The sequence below is a fragment of the Asparagus officinalis genome, chromosome 8 (assembly GCF_001876935.1).
Source record: "Asparagus officinalis chromosome 8, Aspof.V1, whole genome shotgun sequence".
Lineage (NCBI taxonomy): Eukaryota > Viridiplantae > Streptophyta > Magnoliopsida > Asparagales > Asparagaceae > Asparagus > Asparagus officinalis.
In genome coordinates, this window is record NC_033801.1 from 6,059,868 (window position 1) to 6,079,915 (window position 20,048).

At 38.9% G+C, this 20,048-nt stretch overlaps 3 protein-coding genes across 3 annotated transcripts in view; 2 read left to right on the forward strand and 1 right to left on the reverse strand.

The window, feature by feature from the left end:
• On the forward strand, window positions 1,444-11,618 carry LOC109822962 (peroxisomal acyl-coenzyme A oxidase 1-like). The gene is made up of 14 exons (XM_020389245.1): window positions 1,444-1,668; window positions 2,845-2,953; window positions 3,188-3,249; window positions 4,332-4,541; window positions 4,763-4,850; window positions 4,943-5,105; window positions 5,711-5,909; window positions 7,285-7,482; window positions 7,917-8,048; window positions 8,873-8,993; window positions 9,143-9,253; window positions 9,534-9,603; window positions 10,512-10,695; window positions 11,054-11,618. The coding sequence occupies exons 1-14, from the start codon at window positions 1,531-1,533 to the stop codon at window positions 11,261-11,263; spliced, it is 1,995 nt and encodes a 664-aa protein (XP_020244834.1). The 5' UTR covers window positions 1,444-1,530; the 3' UTR covers window positions 11,264-11,618.
• On the forward strand, window positions 12,101-14,039 carry LOC109820217 (type III polyketide synthase A-like). The gene is given in 6 exon segments (XM_020386323.1): window positions 12,101-12,337; window positions 12,795-12,950; window positions 12,953-13,115; window positions 13,117-13,157; window positions 13,160-13,225; window positions 13,228-14,039. Coding segments are annotated over 6 exon segments (1,164 nt in total). The 5' UTR covers window positions 12,101-12,147; the 3' UTR covers window positions 13,776-14,039.
• LOC109820218 overlaps window positions 14,227-20,048 on the reverse strand; it is a 10,804-nt gene continuing 4,982 nt past the window's right edge. Inside the window, exons 2-4 of the mRNA XM_020386325.1 lie at window positions 15,448-15,682; window positions 15,120-15,213; window positions 14,227-14,608 (exon numbers count right to left, since the gene is read on the reverse strand). Of these exons, the coding sequence (XP_020241914.1) occupies window positions 14,349-14,608; window positions 15,120-15,213; window positions 15,448-15,682 (589 nt within the window). The 3' untranslated portion in view covers window positions 14,227-14,348. The remainder of the gene's footprint in view (window positions 14,609-15,119; window positions 15,214-15,447; window positions 15,683-20,048) is intronic.

Genomic DNA, 20,048 nt, shown 5'->3' on the forward strand with positions numbered 1-20,048 from the left:
CTCAATTTTAATTTATGGATTCAGGTATAAGCTTCCGCTCTTTTCTTTTGATTCTTGTAAATCTCTTTGAATTAATCATGGCTTTATGGTTTAGATCTCAAGTTTTTTATAAGATCTAACATCAGATATTCTTACGGCAATTTAAAAATTTTATGTAAATATTTTGATATATACAAAAGACGAATTGAGATTCATACCATAAGAGCGCAATGAATTGTTTTCCTCGGCATCTAAAATATCCCAACCTTAAACTATCCATCTTACGTCCAAAGAAGAAGTAACATGTTTTTCACATGCATTCCTAAAAATAGAAAAGGAAAAGATTTTCTGTGCACGTTGTTAGCTTAAATTATTTAATATTCGTAAAGTGTTCCCCCAACTCAAAGCTTTACTTGACGGAAATTTCTGAATATAACCATTCATATTTTTTTTCTAAAAATAAACCCTCTTGAGTTTTATTTATAAAAATACACTCATTTTATCTTAATCCAGTTCCTAAATAGTCGGGGTTGTCAACCCTGACTATTTAGTGTATAGAATATTAGGGTTTAGAGTTATAATTGGGGGTTTAAAACCTCCTAAATAGTCGGGGTTGGCAACTGATGTAGGACGCTTAACGAATAATTTCATGGAGGATTCGGAGAATCACGAGCTACACATATTATTGACTTCCGCGTAGAAACAATCATATTTTTCAATCTAAAAGGCGAATTCTGACATATTATATATGTAAATCGCCTATCTCGACGAGACGGAGCCAACCAAATTGTTAAATTTTTAAAATCTCATCAGTAATATCCAAGTTTGCCTGAAATCTAAAAATAATTAGCTTTTAGTTTATTTCTAGTAATAAAATTGGAGTCTATTTAGATTAGGAAATAAATTCAATATTAGAGTCCAATTAGATTAGGAAACAAATTCAATTTTGATTCATGATTTGTTTCCACTATTATATGGAGTCTTTTTAGGATAGAATTTAATACTTTCTATTTCTTTATAATTCTAGTCTTTCTAGGAGTCTTATATGTTTATCTATTTAAGAAGAGTCATCTAACCCCAAAGAATAATAACTTTTCATCAATAAAATTTCTCTTTTCAATATTTTTTTCGTGGATTCGAAGTTCTTCGTGGATTCGAAGATAGTTATTTGTGGATTCGAAGATAGTTATTTGTGGATTCAGAGAACACCCTTAGTGATTCTGGAATTATTACTTTCGCGCTGCGTCAGCAACCCCGACTATTTAGGAACCAGATTAAGATAAAATGAGTCTATTTTTGTAAATAAAACTCAAGGGGCTATTTTTAGAAAAAAGAATATAAACGGGTTTATTTAGAAAATTTCTTCGCTTTACTTGTTTCCAAAATTTGTCCTATTGTGCCCAATATATTGAATGATTAGGGGTGTCGACGTAATTTTGTATCCATCTCTGACGTCTGAACGCTTGCGGCCGCTCACCCATTTATCAAACAGAAAGCCTTCAATTTTACGGAAGATCCTGAGAGAGAACGAAAAAAGTTGGGGGGAAGAAAATGGAGGCGATCGATTACTTGCGAGACGAGAGAAAGGCGGCGCAGTTTGATGTGGAGGCGATGAAGGTTGTTTGGGCCGGATCGAAGCACAATCTCGAGATCGCCGATCGAGTTTCTCGCCTTGTCGCCAGCGATCCTGTGAGTTTTCCAGATTTCTACGCTTTTTGAGGGATTAGGGTTTGTTTTTCCTCGTAATTGGTGTAATTTCTCTCCCCAGTTCTGTTATGTTTGTTGAGATGGCTATGGATTTGAGCTGTTTTCACTGTTTGTAGTAAAATTCTCATTTCCCCCCCTGAAATTTTGTCTGATTTGAATGTTTGCTGGTTAGAGGAAGTAATTTTTGTTTGTTGCTGAAGTTTGTTATCTTTTCACTTTGCTGCTTTCGTGGTACTATGATATTTTCAATCGATTATTTCTTCCAATTTCCTATAATTTATCTGCTTGTTATTTTTTTGTTTGTTTTTGGCTAAACTATTCTATTTTTTTATTTGAAATACATTGTTGCATGCTGATTATTTTGGAACCCTTTTTTTTTGTGAAGCACTATGTTAGAGTAGAGCTAGACGCAAGATGTAATTTTGATATAATAGGCTATTCATAAAGGAGTTAAGCAAGTAGAATACTGGTCTATGTCCACTTTTTGAAGTTTTCCTGTACTGATGATAAGGAACTGTAAAGTTTAACAATGTTATAGCTGTTGGTTGAAGACTAAGAAGTTGAATTTACAAAGAGGGGTTCGTAGACTGGTCAAAGGATGCGAGGAGAATGATGAGGACGAAGTTGGAATCTTGGAGGATTTATGGGATAGGTTAGGGTTGAAAATAAGAAATGTGTGTCTGAATTTACAGCTTTTGCGTTTTTAACTGTATTGAGAATGTAAGCAGAATGATGAGACACAGGCTGGAGTTATGGAGGATTTACGGGGTATATTGGGCGCATAAATAGGAAGTGAATGTCAGGAAATGTAAACATTTTGCTTTTCTATTGTACTTTGATTTCTGATTTCTCATATTTTATATAATGATCCTTCATATAGGTTAGTACCTTTCATCTTAATTTGATTTTAGTTGCCTGCAAATTTGATATTCACACGAGTCCCTAACAGTGTATGTCTTGTCCATTATGTTGGAATGTGCTTTTAAAGGACTCATCATAGATGATCTTTATATCGTTAGGATGTATAGAAGCCAGTTACTGTATTGTGTATCATACAAACTCATCAAATTGATTTATATCAATGTGAATCTGCAAGCCTTTGCTTGATTGTTCAAAGCAGGTTATTGATAAATTGTGCTCCACCTTTACTTCATCTAGGAGTTTCGCAAGGATACAAGGACGATGCTCGGTCGAAAGGAGTTGTTTAAGAATACTTTGAGAAAAGCTGCTTATGCCTGGAAGCGGATCAATGAGCTGCGTCTCTCTGGTATTTTTCTCTACTTACACATTTTGGGCACATTTATGCCTAAACTTAGCAGCATATATGCAAGCTTTCTAGAATCATGGACTTGTCAAATTCACTATTTTATACTAAGAAAACCATATGGGTGGTGAGAATTATTTTTATTTTTGGTTGGTTGGCAGAAATTATTTTAGCAGAGAATTTCTTCTAATTATCCTATTTTTGTACTCTTAACTTCGCAAAATTTTGTTTTAACAGAAGAAGAGGGGTCAATGTTAAGGTTCTTCATCGATGAGCCTTCTTTTCTGGATTTGCATTGGGTTAGTACTTCAACACATTGTTAATTTGAGTCAGAGATGCATATATGTAGAATCTTATAAAGAAAATAGTTGTTTACATGAGCTCAAGTTTGTTGGGAATGGAAATTATAAATAAGTATTTAAAAGCAAAGTAAATTACAAAAAAATAAAACATAAAAAATAAAAAAAATCCTTGATGTTTATTAAGAGATAAAATATTAGTTGGTGTTGATTGGCTGCCATTTGGCTGCACTCCAATTATGTAATTATTATCAGTATTGTTGGACATGAGTTTTCGATGCATATGACAGAATATTTTGTTGCTTGTCAATTGAAATCACAAGGGTTTTCATGGAAAATTTTATAAATATTAGGAGTAAGATGTAATGGTATTTGTATGTATGCATTTGTATATATACCTTTGTGCAGGATGCATGCATGTATAAGATGTAAGTTATGGAAGGTGACTAAATAAGTTGAAGGGTATAGGAATTAGAAATTTAATATTTGAGTCAATCTACAATTAGATTCTCCTTCTCTTGTATTTTAAATATCCTTCTCCTGTTTATGACGAAGTCATAGATGAAAGCGCATAGGCCTAAAAGAACATAGTATGAGGTATGAAAAGAATTTAAATTTGACGATTTCTAATTTAATGCATGAGGTTGTTTGCTATAGGTTTGAATATTGAAAATTGATTTCATGTGGCCTATCCACAAAGAATTTAGGATAAAGACTTTCGTTGATGATGTCATCTTTTTCAATTTTGATGATGTTATCTTTTTTAATTTACGTCTGAAATACCAATTGCCAAGTGCTTACTTCTGAGTTTTGAAGGACAAAAAAAGTACCACATTACGCCTCATCAAAATATGGACATTTTTATAGATCCAACTACCATTTATTAAAGCTGGAGGTGTCTCACTTAAACTCTGATTTTACTAAAACCTCAGCATGTCTCTCTTCAGTGTCAAGTTTTCATCAGCACAAGAGAAACTATACTGACAATTTTGTTTATATATAACTTTCAGTAATAACTTGCATATTGTTTTACGCAAGTTCCTTTCCGGAGCTGATGTATGTTGAATGAATATTTTTAACAGGGAATGTTTATTCCTGCTATAAAAGGACAAGGTACTGATGAGCAGCAGAAGAAATGGTTGACATTAGCCTATAGATTGGAAATAATTGGCTGCTATGCACAAACGGAACTTGGCCATGGTTCCAATGTCCAGGGACTTGAAACAACTGCAACTTTTGATCCGAAAACTGATGAATTTGTCATTCATAGCCCTACTCTGACTTCAAGTAAAGTGAGTATTAAAGATAATATATAATATCTCTTAATATTATCATTGATGATGTTGATATTCATTCTCTGCCTGTGTTATACTTTATTGAACTTTCTTGTGCTATTTTCATTTGCTACATTAGTTTTTTAAATTTAATTGGTTGCAGTGGTTAAATAGCAAGTTTATTACTTCTGCCTGTGTGTTTTTTTATAGTATTAATTACTTCGAAATTGTCATAACAGTGGTGGCCCGGGGGCCTTGGCAAAGTTTCCACACATGCAGTTGTTTATGCTCGTCTTATCACTGATGGGCAAGATTATGGTGTACATGGTATTTCATTAACAAATTATTGAATTTAATATTGTGGAGACTGGTGTTATTTGTTTGTGAATGACAATTTCCTGACATGTTTTGACAATCAGGTTTCATAGTCCAGCTACGAAGTTTGGATGATCATTTACCTCTGCCTGGCATTACTATTGGTGATATCGGAACAAAATTTGGAAATGGTGCATATAACACTATGGATAATGGTGTTCTAAGATTTGATAATGTGCGCATACCAAGAGACCAAATGTTGATGAGGTTTGTTAGCCTTTATTTTCCTTGTATCACTACATGTTATTATTCCTCCTTACTTAATTGCTTAATAGCTTTCCCAATCTTAGTTTTATTGGAAAGTTTCCAGTTCCCGACAATTTATCTTTGCTAAATACTCTAAATATATCTCTCAGAACAGATAGCTTTTGTCCATGTGCTTATTTTTCAGTTTGATTTGTACTACAATATAAGGCTTTAACTTAACTTTCTTATATTGTTGATCTGTTTGGAAAACATCATCAGATTTTTAGCAACCTTTCTTATTCTTTGAGTGATGTCAAGCTCTCAAAGGAGTTTATGGTGGAGGTCTGAAGCCTAGAATTTTTGGTACTACCGTACTAGTGCTTTGAGGCCTAGAGTTAGGGTGGGGGTCTCAAAGGAATAGTTTGATTGTACAAAGTGATTCCCCATAACATCAGTACCTGTTAACTTAGCGAAGTAGTTTACTGATAACTGTTAACGCCTACAACTTTTGAGGTAGATAAAAACGTACTTATAAGGTATATAGAATAGCCATAAGTTTGGTTCTGATTCTTTAAATGACTAACCACCAATAAGGCATACTGGTTCAATATTCTGAAATCTTACAGGCTTTCAAAGGTGTCCAGGGAGGGAAAGTACTTGCAATCTGATGTTCCAAGGCAACTTGTTTATGGTACAATGGTTTTCGTTCGTCAAACTATTGTTGCCGATGCTTCCAAAGCATTATCTAGAGCTGTTTGTATTGCTGTAAGGTATAGTGCTGTTCGTAGACAATTTGGCTCGCAGGATGGAGGTGCTGAGACCCAGGTATAATGATTCACCTTTTGAAACTATGACTAGATACTGACAACTTTATACAGTCAATTACTTTCTGGTGATGCTATTAGTTGTAAATTTAACATAATTTGGCTCAAAATGTACAAATAACCCTTTTATTTTTTGTAGGTGTTTTTTCTGTTTGCATATCAAGATTCTCTTGTCTTGCATGGTTCTATGGAATTCTCAGACTACATAGAAAACCTGTACTTGATTTTTGTTTTTATAGTTCACAAGTATAAATAGCTGTGCACTGTAGTAATGGGAATGGTAGTGTGGTTCTGAAAAATTCTGCTCCACAACAATGTCAAGAAATACAATTCCTAGAGATGGAATTTTTTTTTGTTGAAGTAATGTTGATCAAATGCCAAATGTACATAAGAAACTTATATTTTAGAGTTTTACTTGTATTAGCTAATTCAGGCAGATATCATTTTTTATGCACCTATATGTTATTAGTTTACAGTTAAAATTATCAGATTTAAATTTGCATCTGGTTCCTTATTATAAGGTAGATCCTATTACTGGATTACCATTATATTACCTGCGGGTTAGCTTCTCCTCTTTTTACTCCTTTTATTCTTTCATTTATCTTTTTTTGTTTGTTTGTTTCTTCTTCCTTGAACAATGGTGTTTGATGAAAATTGATAGATTCAGCATTCTGATACCTTCTTCATCCTTCAAGTCCTAGCATTTTATGTATCCAAAAGAAAAACAGCGTGTGGTGAAAATTAATAAATGTAGCATCCTGCTAATTCGTAGCGTTTTGAATAGATGCATTAGAAACGTTCTTTTAGCAGATTAATACATGCAGCATCCTGCTAAATACTAGTACCATGCTTTCATCTGTTTCTATCTTTTATGTTCTTCCTTCCATAATAATGTGATTCCTCTGAACACTGGCATACAATAGAATGAGATAGAACAATTTTGCATTCTTCCATCTACTCCATCCTTTTTATCCTAGTATTTCATGTATGCAAGGAAATTAGTATGTGGTAGAAACTAATGCATGTAGCATCCTGATAATTCCTATCATTTAATAAGATGCATTATATAGATAATTATTCTTTTAGTATTGGTTCCATTCTGCGTCCAATTTCTATACTGCAGCAGTTAAAAGAAAAGTTCAAAGAATGGCTTATAATACGTGCAGTATCCTTCTAATTCCTATCATTTAATACAGATGCATTATATAAATAATTCTTCGACTCCACTCTGAATCCTGATTTCTATACTACAACGGTTGAAAGATGGTTCAAGGAAGTGGGTTGAAATATTATCGTTTGTGCAAATTATTTGCATTTGATTATACATGGACCTTTTTTATTTGCTTTGCTTTTATTTAGTAAACATTATGCTGCAGGTTATTGATTACAAAACTCAGCAAAGCAGACTCTTTCCATTGCTGGCATCAGCTTATGCTTTTAGGTTTGTAGGAGAATGGTTGAAATGGTTATATGCAGATGTGACTGGAAGATTACAAGCCAATGACTTTTCAACTTTACCAGAGGCTCATGCATGCACTGCTGGATTGAAATCTTTGACAACTTCCGCGACAGCTGTACGTAACTCATTTAATACATTTTAATGCATTGTTTGATGGCATTAGACCTTTTCTGTCCCAAAATCTTTTAAAACTTCCTAGCTTTTACCTGTTAGTTGTAAAGTTAAAAAGATGAATTTTGACACCATATAGGGTGCAACCTTCTGTGTCTCAAACCCCAAGAACAATTGGTATGGTTGTACGCTAAGAAGGTGGCTGGTGTGTTATCAGTTCCAAAGAATTTATAGAATTAATATTAACAAGCATCGTTGGTGTATGGTAGTTCAGGAATTCTATAGTTAATAGTAACTATATTTCATTCTTGATAAAATTTGCGCCAATTTTCTGATTTCCGTAGTTCTCTGCTCACCATATCTCAAGTCCATAGATTGATGGCATTATACCCACACCTTTTTTGTGTATTATTATTCAATGAACCTTGTCTATTACAGGATGGCATCGAAGAATGCAGAAAACTTTGTGGTGGTCATGGTTATCTTTGTAGCAGCGGGCTTCCAGAATTATTTGCGGTCTATGTTCCTGCTTGCACTTATGAAGGAGATAACATTGTTTTGTTGTTGCAGGTCGGTAAGCTATTTTTTGTTTGTTAGATCCATTAGTAATGGTTGAACTCAGTGTCACCATGAATGAGGTTATGAGCCTTTCTGGAATAGTGACTATATTCTACATTTGACATCATGATATTAGCTGTATTTGTTGAATATGCTTTAAGGTAAACTAAAAGCCGCTTTTGTCTGTAGAAAATTTTAGTTTGGCTACTTGTAGTTGGTATAGCTATGACACAACTTATCGGGCATCATGGATGTTTGTAAGGCTAAGACATCTTAAAGTGTGGTTTCTAAATAGTTATTCATGACCACATTTTAGATGATCATGAGCATGTGATAAACTTATGTCTCTATATATGTTCTTAGAATTAACTGGTACTTAGTAACCTAAATACCTTTCCATCTATTAACAGTTCATGAATCATTTGAATTTGTACAGACGCTTAACTTCTGCAGATTTATTTTGGTCTTTCTACATTTAATATATATATATTTTTTTTATTTTTGTGCATTCTTTCTAAATTTATGTTTTTCCAACCAATATTTTATTTAATTTTGAATGAATGATATGTCAAATCTGTGCTACAAGGAATACTGTTTATGCACAGTGATTTAGCGAGTCACCATAACATTCCAAAATTTTAGCTTGGGCCTAATGTTGTCCACAGTTGAAAACTTGTAATATCTGTCAGCTTATTTCAAAGACATATAATGCGTCAATGTTCTTGATGCATTATTTACGTGTACTTCTTTTATCACCATGAACTCTAAGCACTCTTTTTAAGAATTAGTACAAACCAACAATTGACTAATATGACTTTTTATTGTATTGTTTGAAGGTTGCAAGGTTTCTTGTGAAGACAGTTTCACGGCTGGGATCTGGGAAAAAGCCTGTGGGTACCACATCATACATGGCGCGGGCAGAACACCTAATGCAATGTCGATCTGATGTTCGTCAAGGTGTACTTTTTCCCATTGTGACCTATTTACAGAATATTACTTCAAAGTAGCAACCAAAATATTGATAGCATTGTCCCAACTTACACCATGAGATTTTCTTGTAGTGTGATGCTTACCCTTTCTATACACATTCATTTCGTTTTGTGCAGCTGGGGACTGGTTGAACCCTTCAGTCATACTGGAAGCATTTGAAGCCAGGGCTGTGAGGCTAGCTGTTAATTGTGCCCAAAATATTGCCAAAGCATCAAGCCCAGAACTAGGTCCTCCCTCTCTCGCAAATACATGCTCACACACACTCACACCTGCACATACATGCACATGCAAGCAAATGAATTTACAGATAAAGCACATGCATAGACTTTGGCTTGCTGCATGCATACATGTGGCATATCTCTTATCAAAGTATCTATTAACTATGCTTTTCAAATTCTGGATACATGTGCCTGTATGCCTGTGATTCATTCTCTCCTTCATGTTACTGATTCTTGGCATGATTTTTATTTTCACAATTCATACTCACACCATTATCTTTTTATGCAGGGTTTGCAGATCTCTCTGCTGATCTAGTGGAGGCAGCAGCGGCTCATTGCCAGTTGATTATTGTATCAAAGTAAGTTTTTCGTCCATCATGCTTAGTCTCGTCCATACACTTTTAGCTTAAAAAAACTGATATTACTCCTTTTTTGCTCTTGGATGTTCAGTAGGTTTGTTCAGTGAACATGAAAACCTATTTTAATGGGCAGAGATTGTGAAATTGCGATCAATTCGCAACGACAATTAGATAGCAAATAGCCACTCAAATTTATTATATGTTTTAACATCAATTGGCTAACTCCTCATATATTCAATTACTTAGAAAAGAACATTACATGCAAGAAGATATATTGGAAGTAGATTTGATGAAAAACAAGGTTATTTAAGTGTTTTCGAAAAGAAATAAGCATCCTTTCCATGCAGATGTGATCAAAGACATTTGGAGTCGCTTCCATACCCTTGCAGAAGTACACAAGAAACAGTGTTTGATCTTGAATTCATTGCATTTTGTTTCCTGACCTCATCCTACTTATTGCGTAAGATCCATTAGTCCCACATTGATTGAATTGGGTCTTGATTTAGAGATTTGAGCTTTTTAAGGCTTGAGTTCTTCTAGATATTGACCTATTGTTTTTTATTGATTACCTTGTATAGTAAAAAAACTTTTATCACAATTTGTTAGTGTGGTTAGTGAAAACTTCAATAAAGTTCCATTGGGATATTGGAAAATTTTAACAAATTTTTTACTTTGATTTTGATGCCTTTGACGAGTATACACTCTTGGTTCTGCTTATTATTATTATTGTTATAAACCATTCATGAATAGGAAAGCAAACATATTAGTAGTCTGAGCTTTGATGTCTAGGATATAGCTCATGGTTAATGGAAATGAACTCCATCAAGTGATTATCAAATCAGTAATTTGACTTGCCTACTCGCTCGCTTGAATTTGACTTGCCTACTCGCTCGCTCGCTCACTCGCAGGTTCATAGATAAGGTGAAACAAGACTTGGATGGAGATGGAGTTAAAGAACAATTGCAGATCCTCTGCAACATTTATGCTCTCTCCCTGCTTCACAAGCATCTAGGGGATTTTCTCTCAACGAGTTGCATCACCCCCAAGCAAGCTGCCCTAGCCAATGAACAACTCCGTGATTTATATTCTCAGGTTTGGTTTGCTACTTACTGCAATATTTTTACATTTACTCAATTCACTAATTGTCTGGTTGGTTTAATGGTGAACCAGTCGCAGGAGTGATATGTTGGAACCAAAATGGTATCTTCCAGTTGTTAAGTGTACCACAACTTCTAACAACTTTCACACTATTCCTCCTGCATTTCAATCATGAGCCCATCTCGCATCTTCTTAGAAGATACTTTAGTCTTGCTGTAGTACCAAAATAGTATAATAGCTATACTACAATTAAATGAGTTTATATTTGAGCTAAAATTTTGAATCTTTTGGATTTCCAATGCTATCCTTTACCGTATTTCCTCACGTTTTATTTGTTCTGGGTATTGTGCAGCTGCGTCCCAATGTTATCGCACTTGTTGATGCATTCAACTACACCGATCACTACTTGGGTTCCATTCTTGGTCGCTATGATGGAAACGTGTACCCGAATCTCTATGAGGCAGCATGGAAAGACCCCCTCAATGACTCGGTTGTGCCAGATGGATACCATGAGTACATCCGTCCTCTGCTCAAGCAGCAATTCAGGGTTGCTAGACTATAGAATATTATAGATACAAGATGTTCTAAGGTCAGTGCTATCGGTGCTCTCTATTGCTCGCGGAACTCGGAAATATTTACAATATGTCAAAAGATACTAGATATTTATAGGAATAATGAAGCCGTTGTTGGATGGAATAGTCTTGTGAGATCACGTCAGAGCATCATACCACTGTTCTGTTCGAAATCGTGGTTCGGGGGGCTTCTTTATGAACACTATTGTTTTATTTATGGACAAGTTTTCTGTGTTGCTGTTTACTGTGGTTGCATGTTCTGAAAATGTCAAACTCCCGTAATGCTATATGTTCAGCATCATGCAGTTTTAAGTGCAGGCAGGATGGGGTATAAGATGAAATTATCAAATCATCGCAATTTTCAAATTTATTGTTTTATGTTTCTAAGTTTGCAAGATGATACATACTTTAATATTCTGCTCAATCAAATCTTATGTTAAAAGAAATTTGTTCAAAGATCATCAGGAATAAAGGAGGTTGAATAGCACAAAAAGGCTTAACGGAGTGGCCCATGCAGGTCTCGAACCTGCGACCTTCGCGTTATTAGCATAATAGGCCGACTTGTTTAATTAGATGAAAAATTTGGTATTAATGTTAATGATTTTTTCTCTCTAATGGAAACTCCATCCCTAAAAGGTAACAAGGTAGAAAGGCTGTCGAACCTAATTGCGCGCGAACTCCGCCACGGTTCACTTCATTCGCTTGTCATGGCAAACCATTTTGCATCTTTTCTTCATTCGTCACGTCAACTGTATGAAGCACCAAACTTCCTCCAAGACAGAACCAAACCCATTCTACACCCCTTATATGAGGCTCACATAAACGAAGTTGCATTCTGTCAGACTTATCAAGTGCATATATCTCTACATCCGCGATGTCGAAAGCAAGGCAAAATGGAGAGTCTCAGTTGTGCGAGCGCTCTAGTCGAAGAGGCAAGGCTACAATACTGGCTCTCGGCAAGGCCTTTCCTGACCAAATCCTTCGCCAAGAGCGCCTTGTCGAGGGCTATCTACGCGATACCAACTGCGACGATCCTGTCATGAAGGAGAAACTCGAGCGGCTATGTAATCAAGCTCCCCTCTCTCTCCAGTCTCCTCTGGGGGGTTTTCTGCAATTTAATTTTATTTTTTAAAATATGGAAATAGCTAGCTAGTAGCAAAATCTAGTATAGTAGTCCAATGGCAGATATAATTTTTGGCATCCAAGAGTGACTTTGAAACTTCGACAAAAACAAGCACGAACCCTGTTTTGTCCCCATACATCTGGGTTTGAACCTTAGGCCACGGATAAGGATTAAATCGAGCCAAGATGCAATAAGATACTTTGGATGTATAATTTGCACTTAGCGCATCGATCGTGTTAGAATTAGATTAAATCTTTTATTTTCTTTCTAAGTTCAAGATGCACGCACAATAGGCTATAGCTCTACCAAAAGAAAGTTAATGACTCAAAACTTTTTAGAGTACATGAATGCAGTTTTCAGGCTAACTGACGAGCTACGTACCACTTTTAATTTCACAGGCAAAACCACGACGGTGAGGACGAGATACACAGTAATGTCGAAAGATATCCTCGACAAATACCCTGAGCTCGCCCCCACTGAGGCTCTCCGACGATCCACACAACGCCTCGAAGATCGCCAACCCTGCGTCCTCCGCATGCCCGTGGAGGCCGCCGCACCTGCCTTCAACGTGTCAGTGACCGCCCCGCCTCCGCCATCACCCACCTCGTCTACGTCTCCTCGTCGGATCGCCTTCCCGGCGGAACTACTACCTCGCCGCCAGCTCGCCTCGACCCGGCCGTCCAGTCGCCGTCATGCTCTACTTCCATCGGCTGTTACGCGCGTCACCGGCCTCCGCGTCTGCCAAGACATCGCGGAGAACAACGCGGAAGCCGCTCCTCCGTCGTCACGTCCGAAACCACCGTCGTCCGGCTTCCGCCCACCGGCCTCTCCCGCCTTACGACCTCGTCGCGCCGCTGCTGTTCGGGGACGCGCTTGCCGCCCGGCTGTCGTCGGAGCAGACCCGGTGCAACACGAGCGCCGCAATTTTCGAAATGGATTGGCTGGTTCAGGAGTTCATACCTGGACACCACCGGAGGTCTCAACGGCCAGGATTAGCTGAAGAGGGGGTGCATTTCAAGCTAGGGAGAGATCTACCGTCGATTATCGAAGCGAACATCGACAGGTTTTGCAGGAAACTGATGGAACGGGCCGGGTTAACGGACTACAACGAGATGTTTTGGGCGGTTCACCCGGGCGGACCCGCGATTCTGAACCGGTTGGAGAGTCATCTCGGGTTGAGGGAGGAGAAGTTGCGGGCAAGTAGGAGGGCATTGAGAGAATATGGGAATGTGAGCAGCAACACAGTGTTCTACGTGATTGAGAACATGATAGAGGAGTTGAAGGAGAAGGGGAAGAAAGGGGAGGAATGGGGGTTTGTTCTGGCATTTGGGCCGGGGATTACGTTTGAAGGGATTCTAGTTCGAAGCTTAGCTCAATGAGGAGACGATGACAGTTGTGTTAGTTGAGGATATTTTAAGCTTAAAGTGTCCTGCAGATGGTTAGTTAATAAATTCATCAGGGTTTTTGCAGTTACACAAAAGGACCGATCCAAGGTATTTTTGCATAGAGTGTCGGGGTTTACTATGCTTAGATGAGCTTATGTTTGCTATAAATGTCCTCAGCAATTGTGCAAGCTTAGACCACAAAGGGAAAGAAACAATAAATGAACTAAATTTTATGAGAAATAGCAATTGTACCATCTATACTTGATGATTTTGATGATTGTGGATACTGTAGAGTTTACTCAAACTGCCACTTCAAGCATCTAAAAAGGTGCCTGTATTCTCCGAAAGTAAGATTTTCAATTTGGACAATGTATGTTGTCATGTATTTTTCCCCCCTCATTAGAGAACACAATTTTTTAGTATTCGCCATCAGATTGCGCTATAATTTGATACCTTCAACAGATGAGCAGCCTGCGATAAAAAAAACCTAGTACAGATTGATGAACTAGATGCAGTTTTACCAACTATACAGGCTTTCGCAATCTTACGATGAACGAACTGTGAAGTTCATTGCATACGTGTTACAATGATGACCATAAACACCATGACGGTTATCATGAACGAGGTTCTCACCACTTGATCAAAACTGCTCGTGTTCTCCTCCCTCGTTTGGTCACTGGACTCCCTCTCTTGGTGATGGAAGAGCTCGCTAACAAGTTTTACGAGCTTGTCGAAAAATCCAACAATTGTTGACTTGGTGCTCTTCAGTATCCATCTCAGGATAATCATGCCAACGTCATGGCCGCTGTTCTGCGATCTGGTTGATTCTGCATATAACAACATATCAATGGATTATTTTGACAGTGAAGAAACTCTAGAGTAACACTTAACACAGTTATTTACACCCAAATCAAGTAGCCTATCAATGATTTTGCAGCGTGAATACTGAAACGTGTGTATCGCCATCAAAGTAACAAGTCCTCGGCTCGAAGAATGTGGATAAGTTGTGTTACTAGTTGGGGTACTAACAATTTATATACCTGATCAAATATCTTTAGGCAATTAAGTAACTGAAATGCCTCATCTTTCGTGGCAGCGTGACCTTAATTAACGACCTTGTCAGTTTAAATTGGAATCTCAATTAGCTGCAGACTATAGAATGAATTCTGTTGAATGTTTTCGGACATATGAAATGTTTGAGGCCCATATATTTGCCAAAAGAATCCCTAGCTCAAAGAAGAGTGGGCCTTATGATAAAGGTAACCATGATCATTACAATTACCTCTCGTTCTAATTCCAAAGGATTAATAAACTAAGAGCATATCATTTTGAACAAACCTGCACTCAAGGATTCCTGGATGTCTTGCACTATTTTGTTCTTCATAACCGCATCCCATACAGCTTGATCAGATGATAAAGAAACAACCATTCGCTGCATGGAGAAAAATAAAAAAAAAATCATAATTAATTTTCGGCTATTATATCCTCTATGAACAAGGGTAGACATTTTACATCACTTTCATGAATAACATATTTCTTTTGAGGGGATTAGCGTCCTAAGATATACAAGTTTGCGAAAGCGCAAATACTAACTATAGAGCTGGAATCGAAAATGTTTGCCAATTGATATAGTATCAAATCGTGGAGAGTTCGAATCGAGTGGCACCTGAATATATGGATTAAAGACTAATATTCGAAATGCATTAAAAAGTCCGGCTATTCCTGGAGATTCAGGATGCTTCGGCTGATGTGAAGGCACTGGCCCGTTTGATGCGAGTTCAGCAGCAGATGAGCTTCTTTCCACCAATTCGGTTGAGGCCGCCTCTTCGTCGGTTTCACCCTTTTCCATAGGAGACCATTCATCTCCAAAATTTTGGGAATATGGCATTGAGAAGAACAAGCTACACAACAAAATGTTCATGAGTGTTTGTAGAAGCATACGGTTTGCTTTGCCTATTAATTTATGAAAATTTGATGCTTTTGTGATAGCTAAACAATGTGCATTTGACAGGAAACCATAACTGTTGGGCCCTGAGATAGAGTCATGCCCTGAGATAGAGTCATGTAGCGTTCATGATGTCACATGACACCACTGGATTGCTTATTTTATACATTTTTTATTTATTTTTACTAGTATTAATTATTATGTAGAACACCTCTGTAATAATTTAGATAGGATAGCACTAGAAGAAATAAAATTGTAAAATTATCGGTATAGATTCCAAACGAGACGATGATAAATTATATGAGAAAACCACCGGGACAAAATCCTGACTCCGCCATTGATTATGCCTATTATTTTATATAAATTAAGAGATGCTGAAGATAGCTAAAGGACGTGTATTCCATGGCTTTGGGCATATGCTAGAGTATTAAATTATAAACTCAGTGTTGGGGAGAAACCCCTATGCCGAGGTCCAACCAAATAGCCGAAAGAGATAAACAAACACACCAAACAATAGCACAAACACAATAACACCAGTTTTAACGTGGTTCGGCGAGATGCCTACGTCCACGGGGCAAGGAGGGGGGAGTTTTCACTATTAGAAATCAAGAGAAACAAACTAGGGTTACAAATCTCTCATAAACCCTCTACAAATCAACTCTTGATCTCACCAATTGCTCCTAGAATAGAAGCCCAAAGAAAACCCTCTCAATCTGCTCAAAACCTCTTGCCTTACAAACCCTAGAAACCAGTTTGGGTATTTATAGGAAACCCAAACGAAACGGGTCTGAAAAACAGAACCAGCCCAAAACCGCTGCGGCGGTCGACCGCGATCCATCGCGGTCGATCGCCACGGTCGACTGCCCTCAATCCCAGAACAGCCCCAATCTCCAACAACTTCTGCGGTCGACCGCGACGGTCGACCGCGGTGAAAGCAGAAACTTCTGCGGTCGACCGCCAACGGTCCAGACGCACAGTGAACCATGTGCACGAACGCGGTCGACGGCCAACCTATCAACTGCCTATTCTGAGCTATCAACTGTCAATTTCTACAAATCTCCACCTCTGCGAAGATTCTACCAAACTGAGCCGACACCAACCAAACCAATTGTCTCACTTGTTGCATCCAGTACGCTATGGTAGTGGACTCATGACAACGGACCCCATCCACAACACGTCGAGACCCAAACGGGAGTGCGAACACTCACCCCAAAACAACTGTGTCTACTCACTAAATCGGCTGCATCAAAACTGACTGTCTACGTATCCTCTCCAAGGAATCAAGCCTTCACGTAGTTCACCCAATGGCCTCCAAAGGCCCTCAATCCAAAAGGAGAGTCCTCAACTCTTCACTGATACCAACATCCAATGTACGACTGATAGCATCACCAACGGCCCCATACTGAAACGATTCAAACACCTCCACCTGAGGTGAACCAATGGCCATATCCAAGCTATATCCACCAGCTGCACACGGATCTACCAACTCATCATCCGCTGTTTGTTGGAAAAATTGTAAAGAAGAGACTAAAGAAAATGTGACTTTGATTCCTTTGATCTCGGTTACAACTTGATTACAAAAGAGAGGAAAACGAATTTGGTTTTCCCCTTTGTTTAAAACTGGGTTCTTCTTGGCAGCGATGGAGTGCTTCCTTCGATTGATTGCGTCGAACTTGCTCTCCGTTGACGATCCGACCGTCTTTATCTCGTGGGAACGATGAACTTTCGTGGAAAGTTTTATGAATAACTCTGAATGAGTTTAAGAACTCTGAACGAGTTTGAACTCTGTGAATAGAGTTGTTGGAACCGAAAATTCGGTTAATAATCAAGCTGTTTTTCTGTTGTTGAAGGATTCTCTCAGATTTGATTTTCTGAGGTTGGTTCAAAGATCCTATCTCCAAGGATTTCGTTGCTGTTGTTGCCGAATCTCCAAACCTGAGTGGTTTTGATGATGAAGAATCCAACCCTTGATCTGATTATCAAAAATCCGATCCTTTAACTCTGTCGAGTTTGTTTTAGAACTGAAAATCTCCAACCTGTATGGTTTAGATCTTTTGAATCCAACCTGTATGGTTCAGATGCCAAAAATCCAACCCTTAACTCAGTTGAGTTCGTTGAGCTTTTATAGGGGGATAAGAGGTTGTAACTGACCCCTATATCCGCTCCTACGTGGGCGAAAATCCCTCAGAACGTGGGATAAACGGTTTTGGAACCGTTCGACTTATGTTTGAATAAGTCAAACGCCCATTCTGGCGTTCAGAACCTCTACTTCGTGTTCTTTGAATTAAGACGCGAAGTTGGGTGTTAGCTGAACACCATTGAACGCGAGGGTCGCTCACGTTTGGCTTGTGCATTGACGACGCGAGGGTCGCCGTTGGTTGAACACCATTGAACGCGAGGGTCGCTCACGTTTGGCTTGTGCATTGTCGACGCGAGGGTCGCTGTTGGTTGACGACGCGAGGGTCGCTATGGCTTGACGACGCGAGGGTCGCCGTGGCTTGACGACGCGAGGATCGCTGTGGCTTGACGACGCGAGGGTCGCCGTGGCTTGACGACGCGAGGATCGCTGTGGCTTGACGACGCGAGGGTCGCCGTGGCTTGACGACGCGAGGGTCGTCTTCATTTCCAAAGTTATGACGCGGGGATGACACCCGCGTTTCAGAAGGAGTTAGCTGATTTGTAACTTCTTCTGTAGAGCGTTGCAAGGACCGTTGTTCAGTAATCCTGGCTTTAGCTGTTGTGGGGTGTGAAAGCCGTCAGATTGTAACTTTCACTGCAGATTGTGAAGACTGCTGAATAGAGTTTTCATCAGTTGTCGGAAGTGTCGTTAAATTGTAACCTTTCTCGATCTATGTGAAAAGTCCTCTATTTGCCGCTTTCGATCACCGACCCGAAAGCTATTTGATTGTAGCTTTTGTTGTAGGAGCTAGACGGGAATCAACATCCATAGTGTCTTAAAGATGAATATTCGCCCATAGCTCTCTACCAAGCAACTATTCGACTATATGTTTCGATCATCGACCCGAAAGCTATTTGATTGTAGCTTTCGTTGTAGGAGCTAGACGGGAATCAACATCCATAGTGTCTTAAAGATGAATATTCGCCCATAGCTCTCTACCAAGCAACTCACCAACTGAGTCCAACTTTTTATTTCTGAAATCGTCCCACTGCTCATCAGCATCTCTAATAGTTGCTACGATATTAGCCATGCTGTTGTCACAGCCATCAAGATCAATCATCTCAGAGGTGAGGTCGCGTTTGTGGCAATTGTGGAGTTGCGGATACAGTGATTGGGAAGTCGTCTGATTGTGACCTCCGTTGTCGGAGCTTGTTTGAATAAGCTATCTATTGTGATTTTTAGACAGCCTACAGAACCCCCTCCAAAGTTTTCGAAAGTTCGCGGTTGACTGGGACGAATTTTCGGAATACTTTGGATCCCAGAATTTGGTGGATTGATTGCTCTTCCCGCCTGATCGAGTCAGATGATTTCGCCGTTGTTGACTGTACTCTATCTGTACTCCTCCAACAGACTCCCCAGTGGAGTCGTTTGTTTCTTCCTGGCTTTGATCGCTTTGGTAACCAAGAAATTGCTGTTCATGGTGGTCTCAACACAGAGATGCCTTCTGCATTTGAGAATTGGAACGCGTGGGTGAGCCCAGCGTTGGGAAATTTGAACGCGCAGGTGAGCATCGCGTTTGGAAGCTGAATCAACTCGAACGCGAGGGTCGAGTTTGGGCGGGCTGATGGCCTCGAATCCCGTCCGTTAGGATTTGACAGCTCATAGCTGTCTATAAATAGACCGCTAGGGGTCAAATCAAGAGTCTTTCGACTCTTCTTGAAACTTTAACGAAAAAATTTCGTTCTCATCTCCGGCGAACACTGCTCATCTCCTCCGACGAGATCTCATGGCACCCAAGAAGCCCGTCGCCCCCAAGTCCGATTCCCAACTCCCCCTGATCGGTGGTGAGTATGACCTTCGTGGTCATTAAACTTGCTTCGGCAAGTTCTGATCTTGAAATTAACGAGGAAACTCGTTTCAATAACGCGGGGCTGGACTCCGTCGTTTCATCTTTCTTGACGCGGGGGTCGACCTGCGCGTTTGAGATTTTTGATGCGAGGGTCGACCTTCGCGTCTGAACTTTCTGACGCGAGGTTCGACCTTCGCGTCTGAGCTTTCTGACGCGAGGTTCGACCTTCGCGTCTGATCCTTGTTTTTGACTTGTCTAAATTTTTTCTTCTTTTTTGCAGTGCGACATACCAGCGAGCCTCTTCTCTTTCGTCACCACTTTGGACATGAAGGTGGTGCAGACATGAACATAACT

Coding starts and splice junctions, on each gene's coding strand:
- LOC109822962 (XM_020389245.1), top strand. CDS start 1,531: ATGGAGGCGATCGATTACTTGCGAGACGAGAGAAAGGCGGCGCAGTTT. Junction 5,106..5,710: donor AGAGACCAAATGTTGATGAG/GTTTGTTAGCCT, acceptor GAAATCTTACAG/GCTTTCAAAGGTGTCCAGGG. Junction 8,994..9,142: donor TCGATCTGATGTTCGTCAAG/GTGTACTTTTTC, acceptor CGTTTTGTGCAG/CTGGGGACTGGTTGAACCCT.